The following is a 17,863-nucleotide window of genomic DNA, read 5'->3' on the forward strand; positions in this document are numbered from 1 at the left end:
TTTAACTGGTACACCACTGAAATTGAAATGAAATGGTAACTTCCCATTACTACCACAAAGATGGCCGCCGGTCCATCAACTGTCTAATGTTAACTTAAATCAGGCGTATCAAACATACGGGGGTGGGGGGGGACGACAAACTTAATATACTTTAAAATGACTAAAACCAAATCGCAATTGTGTAGAAATGATAATGGTCCTACATTCATACAGTTTATTGACCTTGTTGAGCTTACAAATAATCACTGAAATGAAAGCTAGACAGTCAGAAAAATAATAATAACATGGATAGAGGACTATTTTTTATCCAATTTTGACGGTGAGGAAATAACACATTTTCAGTGCAGCCCTCCGGACCTCTTTGAAGACCGAATGCGGCCCCGGGGCAAAATGAGTTTGACACCCCTGACTTAAATGGTCAAGTCTATTCTATTATCTATTTCTATGATTTCAATAGGTTCCAATGGAGGATTGACAGTATAATTTAAAACAACAGATATTTCCATTCAAGTCAACATTATCTGATTATCTGATATTTGGACCTCCAACCATTTTTGTGGTACCATTTGAAAGTTTCTATTTTATTCCCATTTTAGTACATTTATCAGCCAAAACATGATACCCACCATCTATTCCAAGACCATGTTGTGTCTCAACCGATGGCGGGCACAACACAAAAACCTCAGATTATTTTTTTCAAGAAATTATAAAATAGTTTGACAACCCTATTTGTGAGCTTTTAAATTATATAAATCTCAACCGTTTATCTTTTCCAGTGATTAAGACATGGATGTCTCATGGTATGATGAGGTATGCAAAGGGGGTCAACTTCGAACACTTTTATCTCTTGAATGTTTTGGCATTCATGTCCAAAAAGTCACTTTCTGGCCACTTCTATAATGGGCAAATATGTATGGAAGGTTTCGTTCAAATTAAAAGGGGTGCTGTCAAAAACGAATTGAATTCAAATTGATTTACCCTATGACAAACACCGACACAAACAGCCGCTCTCACAAACAGCCCTGGAATTGATACTAAATTAATCTCCTAATGTGTTGCTGTTTCATAGCAACTAGAAACCCCCTCCTGTGACCCTGATCCACTGATCTAAGAGCCTGATTAAACACACAAACACAAATACCCTGCATAAAAACAAAATGAACACAAATACACAGGGATTATGTTTGCTCAGTGTGAAGCATTGGGAGGTCAATAAAAACAGTAAACGCCAAGCAGGCATTTAAATAACAAACCCATGTGGTTGGTTCACTGTCTCCATATCCCCCATGTTGGCCAGAGTAGGCATAGTTACATCCTCGAATAGGCTTGTTCTAACAAGATGTCTTCTTCTTCACTGTGCTCAAAGTTTTCCAAACCCCTGGCTGTGTCTAAATTGGCCTAAAGAGCATTGTTTCCTTATCTGCTTTCCTTCATGATGACCACTTCTCCAAAGCAGCAGGAGGCAATAGGTGAAAACAATAATGGAAACATATCCAACTAATCCATCAATCAATAGGAGAAAAGGAAAGGAGAGAAATAGATTAATTTAGTCACAGTATTAGAGCACAGCCCCTGTTGTCCAAGCAGGTCTGTTGTCCTTGGGAGTTGGGAGGAGCAGATTGGGCCATTTTTTAGATAAGCTTTTGAGGAAGAGTTGTTAGAATCAGTTTAAGTTTTCAATTCTCTACTGTCAAATGGATAATCCATATGCATATAAATTCTATGGAATACCCCTATGTGCAATTCCTGTCAAATAAAATACATACGCAGAATTAAGTGAAGTGGTCACGAAAGGAAGCTTTGGTAAAGGCTCTTTCATGCCTTTAGCACTTTGTTCATTGTGTTTGGTTGTGCACCAAGGAAACACCTCACTTGCATTAGCAGGAAGTGGGAAAATGTCTAGCTAATCTCAGCTAGCCCACTACAAAGAGGATAGGACTACGAATCTACGCTCACAGGAACTCTCACACACTCTCCCTGTTTACAAGTTTACTGTGAAGCACAAGGATTATCGCCTAGGTTACTTGGCAGTAGCATGACTTGTGCTTTGACAACAATGAAAGAAAAAGAGGCATTGATATAGTATTATAAATGAAGCAGTGGTTTATGTGGAAATGGTAGCTCTTAACCTTCATACAATAACACTTCTCAAATCCTTCCTAAACCTTATCTCACACTTTGAAGTAGATTATTTTACCGCAGCCCACATGTTCTGGAATATGACTCTCGAGTCCTTCATTTGTATGTTTAGTCTATATATTTTATATCGGTTCTATAAATACAGCATGTTCTGGTATGTTCTAATCTAATTAATGTTTTAATCTACAATTCTCCGCTTTCTCTGTTTATAGAATGCTTGAGTGGCATGTATGAACCTTGTTTTATACTTGAGTTTTACTTGTGTTATTATTACTAACATTAGTAGTAGTAGCAGCAGTAGTAGTATTAGTAGTAATAGTAGTAGTAGTAGTAGTAGTAATAGTAGTAGTGTTATAGTGCTTGTGTTGACCTCTTGCTCCTTTGTAGTATTTCAAAATAAACCCGTCCATGCTCATTATTGTCCTCATTCCAGAGGACAGCATTTCAGAGGCAGGCACCTCCCAAACGTCTCTTACTGTACTTTCACCTTACATGACTTTGAGAGGTAGAAATCAAAAGGCAGACGGGTTACACTCAGTGGTACAGGATGTACAGTACAAACCCGTATGGGGTCATTTGGTGGCGCTGTGTATCGAATGAAACAATGCTCTCTGTTTACTTTAATACAGATCTTTGCACCAATAGCAGTAGAGCAAGGTCTGACATACAACCAAAACATATGTTTTAGATTTCATACCCACGGTATAGCATTAGAATTGTTTAATACAAAGTAATGGAAGAAGCAGGAGCTCTGTAAGAATTCTTCAAATAGTATGCCTAAATCAAATCAAAGTAACTTCAAACCAAGTTTTATGGCAACACAATATTGTGCTAATTACCCATAATATTATGTAGCCTACATTTGTCATTTGGTTGAACTATCCTTTTAAAGGTAGGCCCATATGGTCACTTAAATGTCAATGTTCTTAAATAGTTTTCTGACATTGAAAGTTGGCTGTAGTTCCGTGCCTGCAATAGCTAACTTTAGTCTAAATTACTAAGAGTACATGGACCTGGAATTAGCTACTACTATTAACATGCTATTTCAGGGTCAGCCATTTAAGATCCAGATAGCTTCCCCCCATAATTCTGTGGATATCTTTCGGGGTAAGAAACTGTTTAAAGCATTTTAAAATATTGTTAATTACAATACTTTGTAATTAAGTAGTGACTCATTCTTAATCCCTTCCTTCAATCACATCTCATTTCAATCACCACCTATCTAGTACAAGCATCATCCATCCCAATGACTGCCACACATCTATATACATTACTGAGTCATCAACTGATTATGTTATGTTAGCACACAGGGTCTCAGATTTTGTCCAACACTCTGTCTTTCTCCATGGAGCAGATTCCTAGAACTGAGGGGGTCCCAGTCGATGGTTGCGCCGTGGAGCAACAGCACACCGAGCAAACTATCCACCGCCTCTGAGCAGGATCCCTTAATGACTGACACAGTGCATGCATTCTCCCTAACCAAATTAGATATGACATTTAAGGACCTAAATTAAGGGTGGAAAACAAGCTACGCTGTTTATAGGCAAAAGTGGGACTTTGGTGGGAGTTCAGGTTGAGGTGATGGTACTCACAGCACTGACAAATGAATGTGAAATTGACTCTGACACACTCCCTCCTCCCCATTAGAGTTAGAATACCCACTGACAGCCGTTTGAGATAAAACATGAATAGTACTTCAGAACTTGGGTGTGTATTATGATACATTTTTAATGGCCTTCAATATTAAGGGTGCGCCATTATTTCTAATCAGACAAAAGGGTGTGGTAAATAAAAGGTACCTGGACTACAACTGTGGACAGAAATTGTGCAGCACTGAATTCCACAACCAGGAATCTACTTCCACAACCCCTCAGTATTATGAGGCTGTTATGTGACTTGACACTGATGTAACTCTTGACAGATTGATAGCCTGTAAATTACAGGAACATCAGGTGAAGTAAGGTCACTATGCTCCTGAAAATATTATGGGCTGACAGCATGTAATCTTTGTTGCTCAATCTCATATGGTGAGAGAGCTTTATGATTGGCAGTTGCCGAGTGTTGCTTTCTCTCAAGTAACAGCATGCACTGCAGCTCTGCCAAGTGAGTCCTACAGCCAATGTCATTCACTGCATCATGTTCACGATGCAAACATTGCCATGTGATAGGGAGCTGGATAGCGAATTGCACTTTAGATGAAGTCATAGATGAAGTTCAGTTCATGGCAAACACACCAGAGGGCCAAATTATTTATTGGGGAAATGATATATTAGTAAAAGTAGAGGATGCTCTCTTCTCTTTTACTGAATCAAAGATATATATGTTAAAGGTCAAGTATTCTAATACAAGATCTCTGGGAGCATCACATTACATATCCATCAAGTTCAACTCTACCAAATATTGAGTGAAGCCAACTACATACTTTTGTTGAGTTTCAGCCCAAATGAGACACATTACAAAGTAATCTCTGAACTGTATGTTCCATAGGACATGATCTCATTGTCAAACTCCGATGAGTAACTTGACTGTTAGCTCAGGGTTAATTTATGTTGAACAATGTAATAATTCTATTATTGTTTTTCAGTGGATGCAATACTCGGAAGACCCTTATATGGTGTCAGCACATACTCAATGGAAGGAAGAAACCCAATAACCCCCTGCTTTGGCAGAGCTCCAAGTCCTATCAAAGTCAAATGAATAGACACGGTACACTCAATACACTGTTTCACCAGTTCCCCTCCCCCTCTCCAACGAGGACAGAGTCATACTAGTAAAATGGGAACATTCCTGCAACACAACCAGTTGCTAGTACAGACCACAGACAAACAGGAATTGATGTTGACCAGCCAGTTGTTTACTGCATGTCTCAGTCATAGCGGAAGAGAATGAGGAAATCGATATATTGTATTGTACTCTGAACCTAGTAAACATCTTTCACGTATAAACTAAATCCATTCCCCATAATGACTTTATTTTATGCCTTGCGAAGTGTTAAGGAAACCAGCCACGTACCCGAATGACCTGAAAATGGAAAGCAGCACCAGGTCTAGGGACAGGCTGTAGTACAGACACGCACCACGTGAACACGATAGTCGCCCCTTATATGGTCATGAGGGCGCTCTTTGACTGGAGCATTCGAGTTCAGCACGATTCGGAGAAATCCGAAATGTACTCCATGTTCTAACCACTGACGTAAATCATTGGTTAAACGCATACAGCACGTTTTGCGCATAATAGATAGTGCATTATGATGCATTGACAGGTACATCTGCACATATAATGAATAAAAAATATATAATTGTTTATTACCATAATGTCATAATTGCAATTTATGTAATCCGAACATTAATCAATTATGGTTATTTCAACAATCCAGCAAACATTTGAAATATGCAGCATTTTAGAGTGGAGGGATGATATTGAAAAGAATATTGCATGAAAACAATTGAATGATTGCTAATTATGATAAAATACTTATGAGTCAAAGGTTTTTGATTTCATGGGTTGTGGAATATAGCAATTCGCACCAAGAAATAAGTCAGAGTTTTATGACAATTTGTGTTATTGTAAAAACATAGTTTATTTGACCCACATAACATAGCTAGACAGTTACAAGGTATGTATTATGTCCAGTTGGCCTGGATGTGCCAAGACGGAATAAAATCAGGGGAATCGTGCAGGTCGGTCTTTAAATAAGATATGAATAGTCAGAGTTGTATTTTGAAAATATGTCATACATAATAAGGAATTCCATAATAAGATTAATTAATTAATAATTTGTACGGAAAATAATATAAATGAAGATTCCCACTATTTGAAATCATTTGAATGATGATCGCACCCACATTGGAAATGGTACATTCCGGATCATACGTCATCCATTGTTTACAAAATATCTAGGGGGTTACTTGCTTACTTGCTTTTCTGCCGATCAACGTGGTGAGAGGAAGGAACCGATCTAAGCTCCCATTCATTTCGAAAATACAGCCAATAAACACACAAAATACAACAAAATGCCTTGTCGAAAGGAGAACTACATCCTCTTGGAGCAGTCTGTTACCGTCGATTCGAAAGAAGTGGACGCTTTGGTCACGAAAATCGGCGAGGCGTTGCAGCTTCACAACAATAGTGCTAATCAAAAGACGATGTCATGTCTCCACGGTCTCACCAGCAACTGCAGCAGTAGCAACATCAAACAAGCTAACAACAACAATGGCGTGGCCCTGCAAAAACGTACCGGGTGTTGCATACGGATTCGAAACCGGGGGCAACGTAGTAACAGAGCTAGTCCATACAGCTTCCCTGGCTCAAGTAACCAGGAGTGGGATAATTTCAAACCTTGGAACCGAAAGAGGATCAACGCAGCTGTAGAGAACGACGACCCACATCAGTTACTTCAGGAATTAATATTGTCTGGGAATCTAATCAAAGAAGCAGTCAGGCGGCTGCAGTTCTCTACAACTGAGTGTGGGGATCTTTCGGACAATCTGCAATGCTGAGGATGCGGACGATGTGTTTTCGTTATCGAGATGTTACGGACAAAACGAAAATACTATTTTGCTGACATGGCTAGCTAGCTATAACGTTAGACTATAAATGTTGAGAACGATTAAATATGTAATGGCGGTAACGTTAGAATGTCTGTCTAATTTGTGACCGTTAATTTAGGCTTTTTTTCATTTAGCCAATGAGTTAGCTAACTAGTTAACGTTAGCCATGTTTATTTGAACCTCACTTCACCTTTTGATGGTTCATTTGATTTTTGTTCATGGGTGGGGACTCTCCTTTTCACTATTCGTTGGCTTTAGTTAGTAGCTAGTTATGTCAACCAAGTGAATGCTATGTCAACCAAGTGAGCACTTTACGTTGACCTACGTTGATCTCAGGCCGCCAGCATTGCCTGTTTTGTTTTGGTCCGTTAGATTTGAAACGACCCGATCCAAGCAAAGGTCTTATGTTACTAGTTAGCATAATAGGCTAGCGCCACACATGCCAGGATGAATTCCAAACGTCCCCAGCAAGGCAACACTGTGACCGCGTCGACGGCAGCTACACAGAAGTAACGGGATCAACAACCAGCTACCAAGCCCTGTAAGAGACGGAGGCAGGCGACATTTCAAATGGTTCCGACTACATGTCTCTTCGAACTGTCTGGGGGCGGTGTATTTTTCATAATAATGATGGGACACTGTTGTGCTTCACCTTTGAATTCCAATGCGGATTTCTGTTGATCATTTTCCCATTGTCTGTGTCAAGTGATTTACCATGACCACTTCGCAACGAAGTATTTTATAATGTTCCTGAGTATTCAGGCCTTTTGGTGTCTTAAAATAAACACGGTGTTTTTTCAATTTGGTGTATGTATGCATGCTTATTTTCCTCATCAGATAAAGGTTTCAATAGAATATAGTTAGTAGCTACACCATTTGGGAATTCTGTCGACATACTACTATACAAAACGCTGAACAAAAATATAAACATGCAACAATTTCAAAGATTTTACAGAGTTAGTTCATAAAGGTAATCAGTAAATTAACAAATTCATTAGGCCCCAATCTATGCATTTCACATGAGTGGGAATACAGATATGCATTTGTTGGTCATAGATACCTTGAAAGAATTAGGGGAGTGGCTCAGAAAACCAGTCAGTATCTGGTGACCACCATTTGACTCATGGAGCGCGACAGATCTCCTTCGCATAGAGTTGATCAGGCTGTTGATTGTGGCGGGAACTGGAACACGCTGTCGTACACGTCAATCCAGAGCATCCCAAATTCTCAATGGATGACATGTCTGGTGAGTATGTAGGCCATGGAAGAACTGGGACATTTTCAGCTTACAGGAATGGTGTACAGATCCTTGCGACATGGAACCCATGCATTATCATGCTGAAACAGGTGATGGCAGCGGATGAATGGCATGACAATGGGCCTCTGGATCTCGTCACGGTATCTCTGTGCATTGAAATTGCCATCGATAAAATACAATTGTGTTCGTTGTTGGTAGCTTATGCCTGCCCATACCATAACCCCACTGCCACCATGGGGCACTTTGTTCACAACGTTGACATTGTCAACGACGCCATATACGCTATTTGCCACCTTCCCCATATAGTTTAAACCAGGATTCATCCGTGAAGAGCACACTTCTCTAGTGTGCCAGTGACCATTAAAGTTGAGCATTTGCCCATTGAAGTCGGTTACGACGCAAAACTGCAGTCAGGTGAAGGCCCTGGTGACGACAAAGAGCACACAGATGAGCTTCCCTGAGACGGTTTCTGACAGTTTGCAGAAATTATTCGGTTGTGCAAACCCACAGCTTCATCAGCTGTCAGGGTGGCTGGTCTCAGACAATCCTGCAGGTGAAGAAGCTGGATGTGAAGGTCCTTGGCTGGCATGGTTACACATGGCCTGCAGTTGTGAGGCTGGTCAGTTGTACTGCCAAATTCTCTAAACATTGTTGGAGGTGGCTTATAGTAGGGAAATTAACATAAAAGTATCAGGCAATTGCTCTGGTGGACATTCCTGCAGTCAGCATGCCAATTGCACACTCCCTCAAAACTTGAGACATCTTTGGCATTGTGTTGTGTGACAAAACTGCATATTTTAGTGGCCTTTTATCGTCCCCAGCGCAAGGTGCACCTGTGTAATGATCATGCTGTTGAATCAGCTTCTTGATATGCCACACCTGTCAGGTGGATGGATTATCTTGGCAAAGGAGAAATGCTCACTAACAGGGATATAAACAAATTTGTGCTCAACATTTGAGAAATAAGCTTTATGTGACTATGGAACATTTCTGGGACCTTTTATTTCAGCTCATAAAACATAGGACCAACACTTTACATGTTGTGTTTATATTTTTGTTCAGTGTAGTTTCATAGCTGATTACACTTTCCCCATTTAAATGTACTGCTTTATTTATTCCATCAATTTATGCTAAAAAACATTTCACCTCCCTGTTCAATGTTGGGCCTTGCCTGTGTGTGTGGTCGCAGTTGGAAAGGACACATGTCCATTTTCTACAGTGTTATGTTATGGGGTTTGCCCCCAGTGGCCTACACTACACTGGTTGACAATAGTTTGTGGAAAACATGTTTTGCTCTTCCCCTTACCCAGTGTGAGGACCAATAAATTGTTTAAGCGTCTCCACCCCCATGCATTTGATACTGGATGTTCAGCTACACTTCATTATCATTTATGGTCACAATAACAGATGTTCGCACAAATAGAGAATAGTTGGTATCATGTTTTGGTTGTATCTTACTGTCGTACATGACTGGGGAACATTCTCATAACTGATTATCCACAAATCACACCGTTAAGTCAAAGTACACCTGAGTGAATCTCCATAGAGGTCTAGGGATCAAAAGATGCCAAAACACATTTACATTACATTTTAGTCATTTAGCAGACGCTCTTATCCAGAGCGACTTACAGGAGCAATTAGGGTTAAGTGCCTTGCTCAAGGGCACATTAACGTCATTTAGCAGACGCTCTTAGCCAGAGCGACTCACAAATTGGTGCGTTCACCCTATAGCCAGTGGGATAACCACTTTACAATTGGGGGGGTAGAAGGATTCCTTTATCCTATCCCAGGTATTCCTTAAAGAGGTGGGGTTTCAAATGTCTCCGGAAGGTGGTGAGTGACTCCGCTGTCCTGGCGTCGTGAGGGAGCTTGTTCCACCATTGGGGTGCCAGAGCAGCGAACAGTTTTGACTGGGCTGAGCGGGAACTATGCTTCCGCAGAGGAAGGGGAGCCAGCAGGCCAGAGGTGGATGAGCGCAATGCCCTCGTTTGGGTGTAGGGACTGATCAGAGCCTGAAGGTACAGAGGTGCCGTTCCCCTCACTGCTCCATAGGCAAGCACCATGGTCTTGTAGCGGATGCGAGCTTCAACTGGAAGCCAGTGGAGTGTGCGGAGGAGGGGGGTGACGTGAGAGAACTTGGGAAGGTTGAACACCAGACGGGCTGCGGCATTCTGGATGAGTTGTAGGGGTTTAATGGCACAAAATGAAGAAGAGAACCACCACTGTTGACCCAAGTCCTTATTCTTTTCTGCATGACACAATAGAGTTTGTTCTACAGTAGGCTACATTCGGGAAATGTTGCAACATTACCTCTTTCTAGACTGGTGTGACCCAAAATCAGATCCATGTCCACACCTACTTGTGTTTATTCTACAAAAATGGCACCTCCTTCATATAAACCTGTTTTGTGAGCACATGTTGAGAAGTAGGCATAGCCCTAGACTATCATCATGGTGAAACAGAAATCGACCTTGTTTTCATTCTGTTGGTTTGAATCCGTTAATGACCCCATGTGGATAAAACTATAATGATAGCCACTTTAATTTTCAGTACACAAAGTATGCTACTGAGGAACAGACACCAGATGTCAGTATACAACTAGGATGTGGAAAACATCAAATTACTTTATTGGCTTGGAAATAAATCAATAACCTCAAATAATAAAATTATAATAATAAATGGACTTCCATCTACACATATGGGAGTTCACAGCTAGTGTGACAGGCTATGAAGTTGAGATTTCCACCAATTTCAACCACAAACAATACTATAAATAATTTGTCAGAGCATTGTGAGGATTTTGCTGGCAACAATCAGAAGCCTATTGTGGCTTGTATAAATAAATGAGGGTTTTCATTATAAATAGAGAATCATGTAGAAAAGTTTAATTTCAAACCTTCGTAGAGCCTTAACATTTTAAAAGATGTGTATAAAGAGAAAACAAAGGGCCTGAATCTAGTAGTTTTTTGCACAAGTGTGCCAGTGCCACTCTCCCTCAGGATATGCCAGATACTGGAAACCTTGCTGCTGCTGCTATTGCTTTCAATGTCACAAACATTGAATCCTAGATAATTTTATACATAAGGACAAGCTCTGTGTCCTACATTCTTCCCTACAATTACCAAATAAAATCAGAGAGAGTTAGAAGAGTGGGGCTGAAGTCATTTGAATGGCATCCAATCTCTTTTAAGATAATCATAGGTTACACTTTATTTTACCTTAACCCTTATTTGGAAGGTGCTTTCAGGACAGAAATACCCACACCTAATCAGCAGCCTTTGTGAGGTGCCACCCATCTCTCCTCTCGCCCTGATTAGATACCAGCATGGCATATGGAAGGCACACGTTAGAACACACCTGCATGTGTTACTGGAACAAGCAGCAACAAAACGGGCTAACGTACTGACAACAGACAGGGTTCCTTAACCTCATTACCATGTCTCACCTGGAGAAGTGCCCCAGCAAAACAAAGGGGCTGGTCTACCAAATGCCACCTCAAAGCAGCTGGGAGAGAAAAGGCTTCATAGGATTCACTAACTGTAAGTCGCTCTGGATAAGAGCATCTGCTAAATGATGTAAATGTAAATATGGATGGTCGTACAAGGCTAGTCCTTACCTGTCAATGATGTTTGAACAGAAAACCAGTTAGATCCATAGGCTTAAAAAGTTAACAAAAGCTGACTTGTAGCCCCTAGAAATCTTTTTGGTGTCATATGAAATATATATTTAGCATTTAAGCTAGCTATTTGGCATTCAATATCCTTGCAACATCGCTTAAGCATGGAAAGATATTTAAGCCATTTAAGCGTATATTTAGCCCTTGAGCTAACTCTGGCACTGGATAAATATGAACATTTAGTTTCAGTACGAGACTGATTCGGCAATGCCTATGATGTTGGATTAAAATCAGGAAGTGAGTCATTCCTTCAGACTCTAGTAAAGTCATTCTGCTTTACTCTCTCTCTCGTCTTTTTAGCTTGGGACTGCTTTGCCAAGTGTGCAAATCCTTTCCCAAAATGTGTGGGCCCTAGAGGCTCACAGCGAAATATTTTGGATGATATTTAAAATCCAGTTGTCCCGTTGAACAAAGTGTTTCACACAATAACTAATTAGTATCACTTAGGTTGGAAGCTGGTTTATCTCAGGCTGGCATTTTGAATGTAGTCTTATGTCTGTCGCTATATTCAGACATAAAAAATTTGAAAGTCACTGAACAACTGGAAAATAGGGAAGGACAAACAAACATGGAGAGGGAAAATGTTGCCCCTAGCTAGACAGTAAAGGTCAGTTTAGCATTTACCCTCCTATATGGTTAGGATTTGAAGAGGGTAAGCTAATTCTAGACATGTACAGGTTGGATGTGTCAGTGCATACATTGTGAGGATTAATCAGAGACACACTCTAAAAGGACAATTTGTTTTGTATTGTAACGACCCTGTATTGTGTTCTGTGTTCATGGATGTGTTATCGTTCTCATGGGTGCTAGCAGGGGTTAAATATGCCAGGACAGATGGAAAGGTTGGGGGGGTATGATGGGTAATCCCGCGGGGTTTTGGAATGCTTAAATAGAGGTTACGGTCTCATCTCTCTCGCTTCTGTTCGGGACCCTTGATTTGACATGTTCTATTTGTGTATGTTCGAGGTTTAGCGGCGTGGGTTGTGGCCTGAACAATAGCCCATTCAGGAATAAACCTGTGTTCTGCCTGTACACCTGGTGCCCGTCTCTCCTTTACTTTATGACCCAGCTGGGTCATTACATTGGTGTCAGAAGTGCTTTCGAACGACGGGATAGATCGAGATTAGGCGAGTTAGCTGTTTCAGTATAGGCCGTGGTTAGCTTTAGCGTGACTCGCATCTACGGGCATGATGATCGGGGCGAGGCGGAAAGTTAAGGAAGAGTCGGACAAAGTGTCCGTTGTGGGCTCGGGTGTACCCGGTCGGGAGGGTCAGGCGATGACGGCTGTAGAAGAGCTGGAGAGCCACATGGCGGGAGTTAAATTGTCAGTCAGCAAGATGGCAGAACGGGCGGGTTTTCCTTCAAACCGCTCGACCAGAACAGACGTCACGGCGACGGAGATATCGACGTCACCGCGTGCGGAAATGGCTGGACCTCCTTATGTAAACAGAGATGGCAGCGCCCTATTGCCATTAGCCACGGTAGCGGCTAAACTTCCAAAGTTCAATGGACAAGGTAAATGGGAAGTTTTTTTCACTCAATTCGAGTTGTTGGCTAGAGCCGGGAGGTGGTCTGACGAGACGAAAGGGTTACAGCTTGCCCTGAGCCTGTCAGAGGAGGCGTCGGAATGCCTGCTAACGCTAGCCCCGGACGAGAGGGGCGACTACGGTGCGCTAGTGGAGGCATTGGGGGCCGTTTCGGCAGCGATGCACAGCCCAACATGCTGCGGATTGAACTGAATAACAAAAAGAGACTTCAGGGGGAATCATTAAAGGCGTTGGCAAGTGATATTCTGAGCCTGACCAGGCGGGCTTATGCAACTATGCCGATTGGGGTGCAAGACGAGCTGGCACGGGACAGTTTTATTAGAGCGCTCTCCCCCACCGAACTGGGTAAGCATGTGCAGATGTCGGACCCAGCATCTCTGCGGGCTGCAGTGGAGATAGCCAGGAAGAGGGAGCTGATCTGGGGTGAGGGATTGAGAGTGGAGGTTGCCAGTCAACCAGAGGTGAGAGCAGCGGCGGCCGGGGTGCCGGGGGTCACCAAACCAGAGTGGATCGACGAGTTGGGAGGGTTAGTCAAGACCGCTTCGCTTGTCATTGAGAGGGGCTCCAGACAACATCGCAGTGTCAGCTCAACTTCCATTGTCTGCTGGGGTTGTGGCCAGCCTGGCCACATTCAGCGGGAGTGTGGCAGATTCTCCAGTCAACAGGGAAACGACAGCGGGTTCTCGCGCAGGGGGCAGCGCGGGCCCATTCCTCCGCCCCCGAACTCACAGTAAGCAGAAGAGGTACCCAGCAGTGCAGGCAAGAGGGTGGGGACCTGCTTCCCCAGGGTGTAGCTGCCACCGTGTTTCCTAGTCCGGTAGTTGTGGTGGGACGTACCACCATTGGGGACTTCTGCAATGTCATCGTCAAGGTAGAGGGGGTGGAATGTTTGGCCCTGGTCGACACGGGCTCTACAGTAACCCTGGTGAGACCAGACATACTACCTGTTGGGGGTGCGGGTGGAGCCGACCCTTGTCCAGCTACGGACTGTCACGGGGAGCTAGCCCCCATGTTAGGGAAGTGTCGGGTGTCTGTGACTGTGGGGGGAGAACTGTGGGGTGTCCGGTGTGGGTAGCAGCGGTACAGGACCCCTGTATACTGGGAATGGACTTTTGAAAAACTGTGGGGCTCAGTTGGACTTAGCTTCGGGCACTTTGAGGCTGTCGGGGGGGCCCACAGTGGGAATGTCGCCTTCGGGAGGGCCAGCAGGGGGCAGGGCTGTCCCTCCGTCTTCCTCCAAGCTTGCCGAAACTCCACTGGTCGTCCCGGCTGCTCCCTTGGTCGTTGTGCCATCCCAGCAGCTGTCTCCGGCGGCAACGACCTTCACTCCCCATAATGGTGCAAGCACAGGCATCCCAGTAGCCCAAAACACACTGGCTCCTTCACCCCATCAGCCCGACGGGGGGAAGGAGGAAGTTATCGACGCCGTTGAGGCTGTGTGGCTGAAAAACTGTCAAGGTCTGGACGAGAGACAACAGAGACAGTTAAAGCAGCTGCTGTTTGACTTTAAAGATAGCTTCGCTTGGGGGGAAGATGAGGTAGGGCAAACGCACCTGGTTCAGCACGACATCGACACTGGGGACAACCAACCCATTAAAATTCGGCCCCGTCGCATTCCCCTTGCCAAGAGGGAAGCAGCAGCCACAGCTATTGCTGACATGTTGCGGGCTGATTTCATTGAGCCATCAGATAGCCCATGGTCCGCGCCGGTTGTCATGGTGCCTAAGAAAGGGGGTAAACTTAGGTTTTGTGCGGACTACAGGGGCCTAAATTCTGTCACCATTAAAGACTCTTACCCCATACCGAGGATCGATGAGTCGCTAGACCACGTCAGAGGGTCCTCGTGGTTCTCTTCCCTTGATCTGCGCAGTGGCTACTGGCAGGTGCCCCTCTCGCCTGGGGCACGTGAAAAAACGGCCTTCTCCACGGATAGGGGCCATTGGCAGTTCAAGGTGCTGTGCTTCGGGCTTTGTAATGCTCCTGCCACCTTTGAGAGGCTCATGGACAGAGTGCTGGCGGGGGTTCCGAGAGACGAGTGTGTCGTGTACCTAGACGACATATTGGTACACGGCACGTCGTTTGAGGGGGCACTGGGGGCACTTAGGCGAGTGCTGGAGAGGATCTCGGGGGCGGGGCTAAAATTACACCTGGAAAAGTGCCATTTCATGCAAAGGGAGTTGGCGTTCCTGGGTCATCAGCTGGGTGGTGAGGGTATCAGCACGATGCCAGACAAAGTGGAGGCTGTGAGGGGGTGGCCAATTCCAAGGGGAAAAAAAAGAGGTTAAGAGCTTCCTGGGTCTGGCATCCTACTATCGTAGGTTTGTGAAAGGGTTTGCGGGGATAGCAGCTCCTTTGAACCACCTTCTCAAGAAGGACACTGTTTTTCAGTGGACCGAAGAGCACCAGCGGGCGTTTGAGGCCCTCAAACGTGCCCTGGTGGAGGCCCCTGTCCTGTCCTCACCAGACCCAAACCGTCCGTTTATCCTGGACACCGACGCAAGCAATGAGGGCTTGGGGGCCGTGCTGGCTCAGCGTGGTTCTGACGGGGAGCACGTAGTAGCTTATTACAGCAGAACTTTTGATAAGGCTGAAAAACGCTACTGCGTGACAAGGAGGGAGCTTTTGGCTGTCGTGGCAGCAGTACGCCATTTCAAGTACTACCTGGGGGGCCTGCCGTTTGTGGTGCGGACGGATCACTCCGCCCTGCAGTGGCTTCTCTCCTTCAAGGAGCCAGAGGGTCAGATCGCCCGCTGGTTGGAGGAGCTGCAACCCTACGACTTCCAGGTGGAGCACAGGGCCGGCCTTCGCCACAGCAATGCAGACGCCTTGTCCCGCTGCCCGTGTGCTGAGGACGGCTGTGGGTACTGCGCCAAACGGGTGGAGCGAGAGAGGGAACTGTGCATGGAGGAGGGAGTCACCGCCACGGTGAGTCAGCTGAGGGTGAACAGAGTGCCGGGAGCTTGAGGCTGTGGACGTCGGGGAGTGGAGGCGTCGCCAGGAGGAGGACGCAGAGCTGCGTCCTGTGCTGGGGTGGGTGGAAGAGAGAAGACGACCGCCATGGGGGGAAGTAGCCCCTCTATCACCAGTCACCAAAGGACTCTGGGCTAAATTCTCAGTCCTTAGAGTGGCTGAGGGAGTGCTCCAGAGGGGGTGGAAAAAGCCAGCTACTGGAGAAATGACGTGGCAGGTAGTGGTTCCCAAAAGGCTGCAAGGGAGCGTGTTACAGCAGCTTCACGGTGGAGTAGGCGCAGGGCATTTTGGGGTCTCCAAAACGTTAAAGCGCGTACGTAAAGGCTTCTATTGGGCCAGGCACAGGAGGGATGTGGAGGACTTTTGCAGGCAGTGCGATGAGTGTGCTGCTAAGAAAGGACCTCCAGGTCAGTCACACGCCCTCCTACAACAATTCCCAGTAGGGGAGCCCATGGAGAGACTGGGGGTAGACATAGTTGGACCGTTTCCAACCACAGACAGCGGTAACAGGTGGATTCTAACTGCTATGGACTACTTCACCAAGTGGCCAGAGGCTTACGCTCTCCCAGACCAGGAGGCAGAAACAGTAGCTGAAGCATTGGTAGGGGGAATAATCAGTCGGTTCGGGGTGCCACAGTCTATACACAGCGACCAGGGGAGAAACTTTGAGTCACGGGTGTTCTCAGAGTTGTGTAGACGGTTAGGCGCGGAGAAGACGCGCACTACTCCGCTTCACCCCCAGAGTGATGGGCTGGTGGAAAGATTTAACAGAACATTAGCACAACAGCTGGCTATCGTTACCTCAAAACACCAGAGAGATTGGGACACCCACTTACCGTTTATTCTTATGGCATGTAGGTCGGCTGTTCAAATCAAATCAAATCAAATCAAATTCAGGAATCGACTGCGTGCTCCCCAGCGCTACTAATGTTAGGTCGTGAGTTGCGCACCCCAGCCGAACTGACGTTTGGCCACCCTCCTGATAACGACGACGGGGTTTTGCCTGGCCCGAACTATGTTCGTCGACTGCAGAACCGGTTAGAAGCGGCTCACACCTTCGCAAGAGAGCAACTCGAGAACGCAGGAATGCGCCAAAAGCGCCACTATGACTCACGCGCTAGGGGGAGGTACTTTGGAGCGGGAGAACGCGTGTGGCTTCACAACCCCACGCGCAAGAAGGGGCGGTGCCCAAAGCTGGACAGTGCCTGGGTGGGGCCGTGCCTGGTGATAGAGAGAGTGGGGGAGGTGACGTACCGGGTGGAGGTTCCCCCACGGGGCAGGAAGGTGGTGGTCCACCGGGATCGATTGGCGCCCTACAGAGGGAGGAAAACGGTAGGGAATGGAAGTGAGGACTCTGATGTGAGCACACGGGGACAGTCTAGCGAGGAGACTCTAGTGCAAGCTGAGCCTGGGACGGGGGCTGCCTCTTCGGAGGGCGCTGGAAATGACATTGGGGCAGATGAGTGTTCTGGGGGTCCACCAGTGAGAGTCAAGGGGAGGCACAAGAGACTGATGCGACCTCCGGGTCGTTTTAAGGATTTTGTTTTGTAACCCTAGGGGCTAGGGTTTAGAAAGGGGGGGGGCTATGTAACAACCCTGTATTGTGTTCTGTGTTCATGGATGTGTTATCGTTCTCATGGGTGCTAGCAGGGGTTAAATATGCCAGGACAGATGGAAAGGTTGGGGGGGTATGATGGGTAATCCCGCGGGGTTTTGGAATGCT

The 17,863-nt window shown here is 45.3% G+C and overlaps 1 protein-coding gene across 1 annotated transcript; it reads left to right on the forward strand.

Moving 5' to 3' along the window:
* Positions 1-6,042: 6,042 nt before the first annotated feature.
* Positions 6,043-7,490, forward strand: LOC121570657 (GSK-3-binding protein). Its single transcript, XM_041882131.2, has one exon. The coding sequence runs from the start codon at positions 6,153-6,155 to the stop codon at positions 6,636-6,638; it is 486 nt and encodes a 161-aa protein (XP_041738065.2). The 5' UTR covers positions 6,043-6,152; the 3' UTR covers positions 6,639-7,490.
* Positions 7,491-17,863: the final 10,373 nt, after the last annotated feature.

The sequence above is a fragment of the Coregonus clupeaformis genome, unplaced genomic scaffold (genome assembly GCF_020615455.1).
Source record: "Coregonus clupeaformis isolate EN_2021a unplaced genomic scaffold, ASM2061545v1 scaf0750, whole genome shotgun sequence".
Classification (NCBI taxonomy): Eukaryota; Metazoa; Chordata; class Actinopteri; order Salmoniformes; family Salmonidae; genus Coregonus; species Coregonus clupeaformis.

Bases quoted from the DNA above. Each gene is read 5' to 3' on its own strand.
- LOC121570657 (XM_041882131.2), top strand. From the start codon at position 6,153: ATGCCTTGTCGAAAGGAGAACTACATCCTCTTGGAGCAGTCTGTTACC.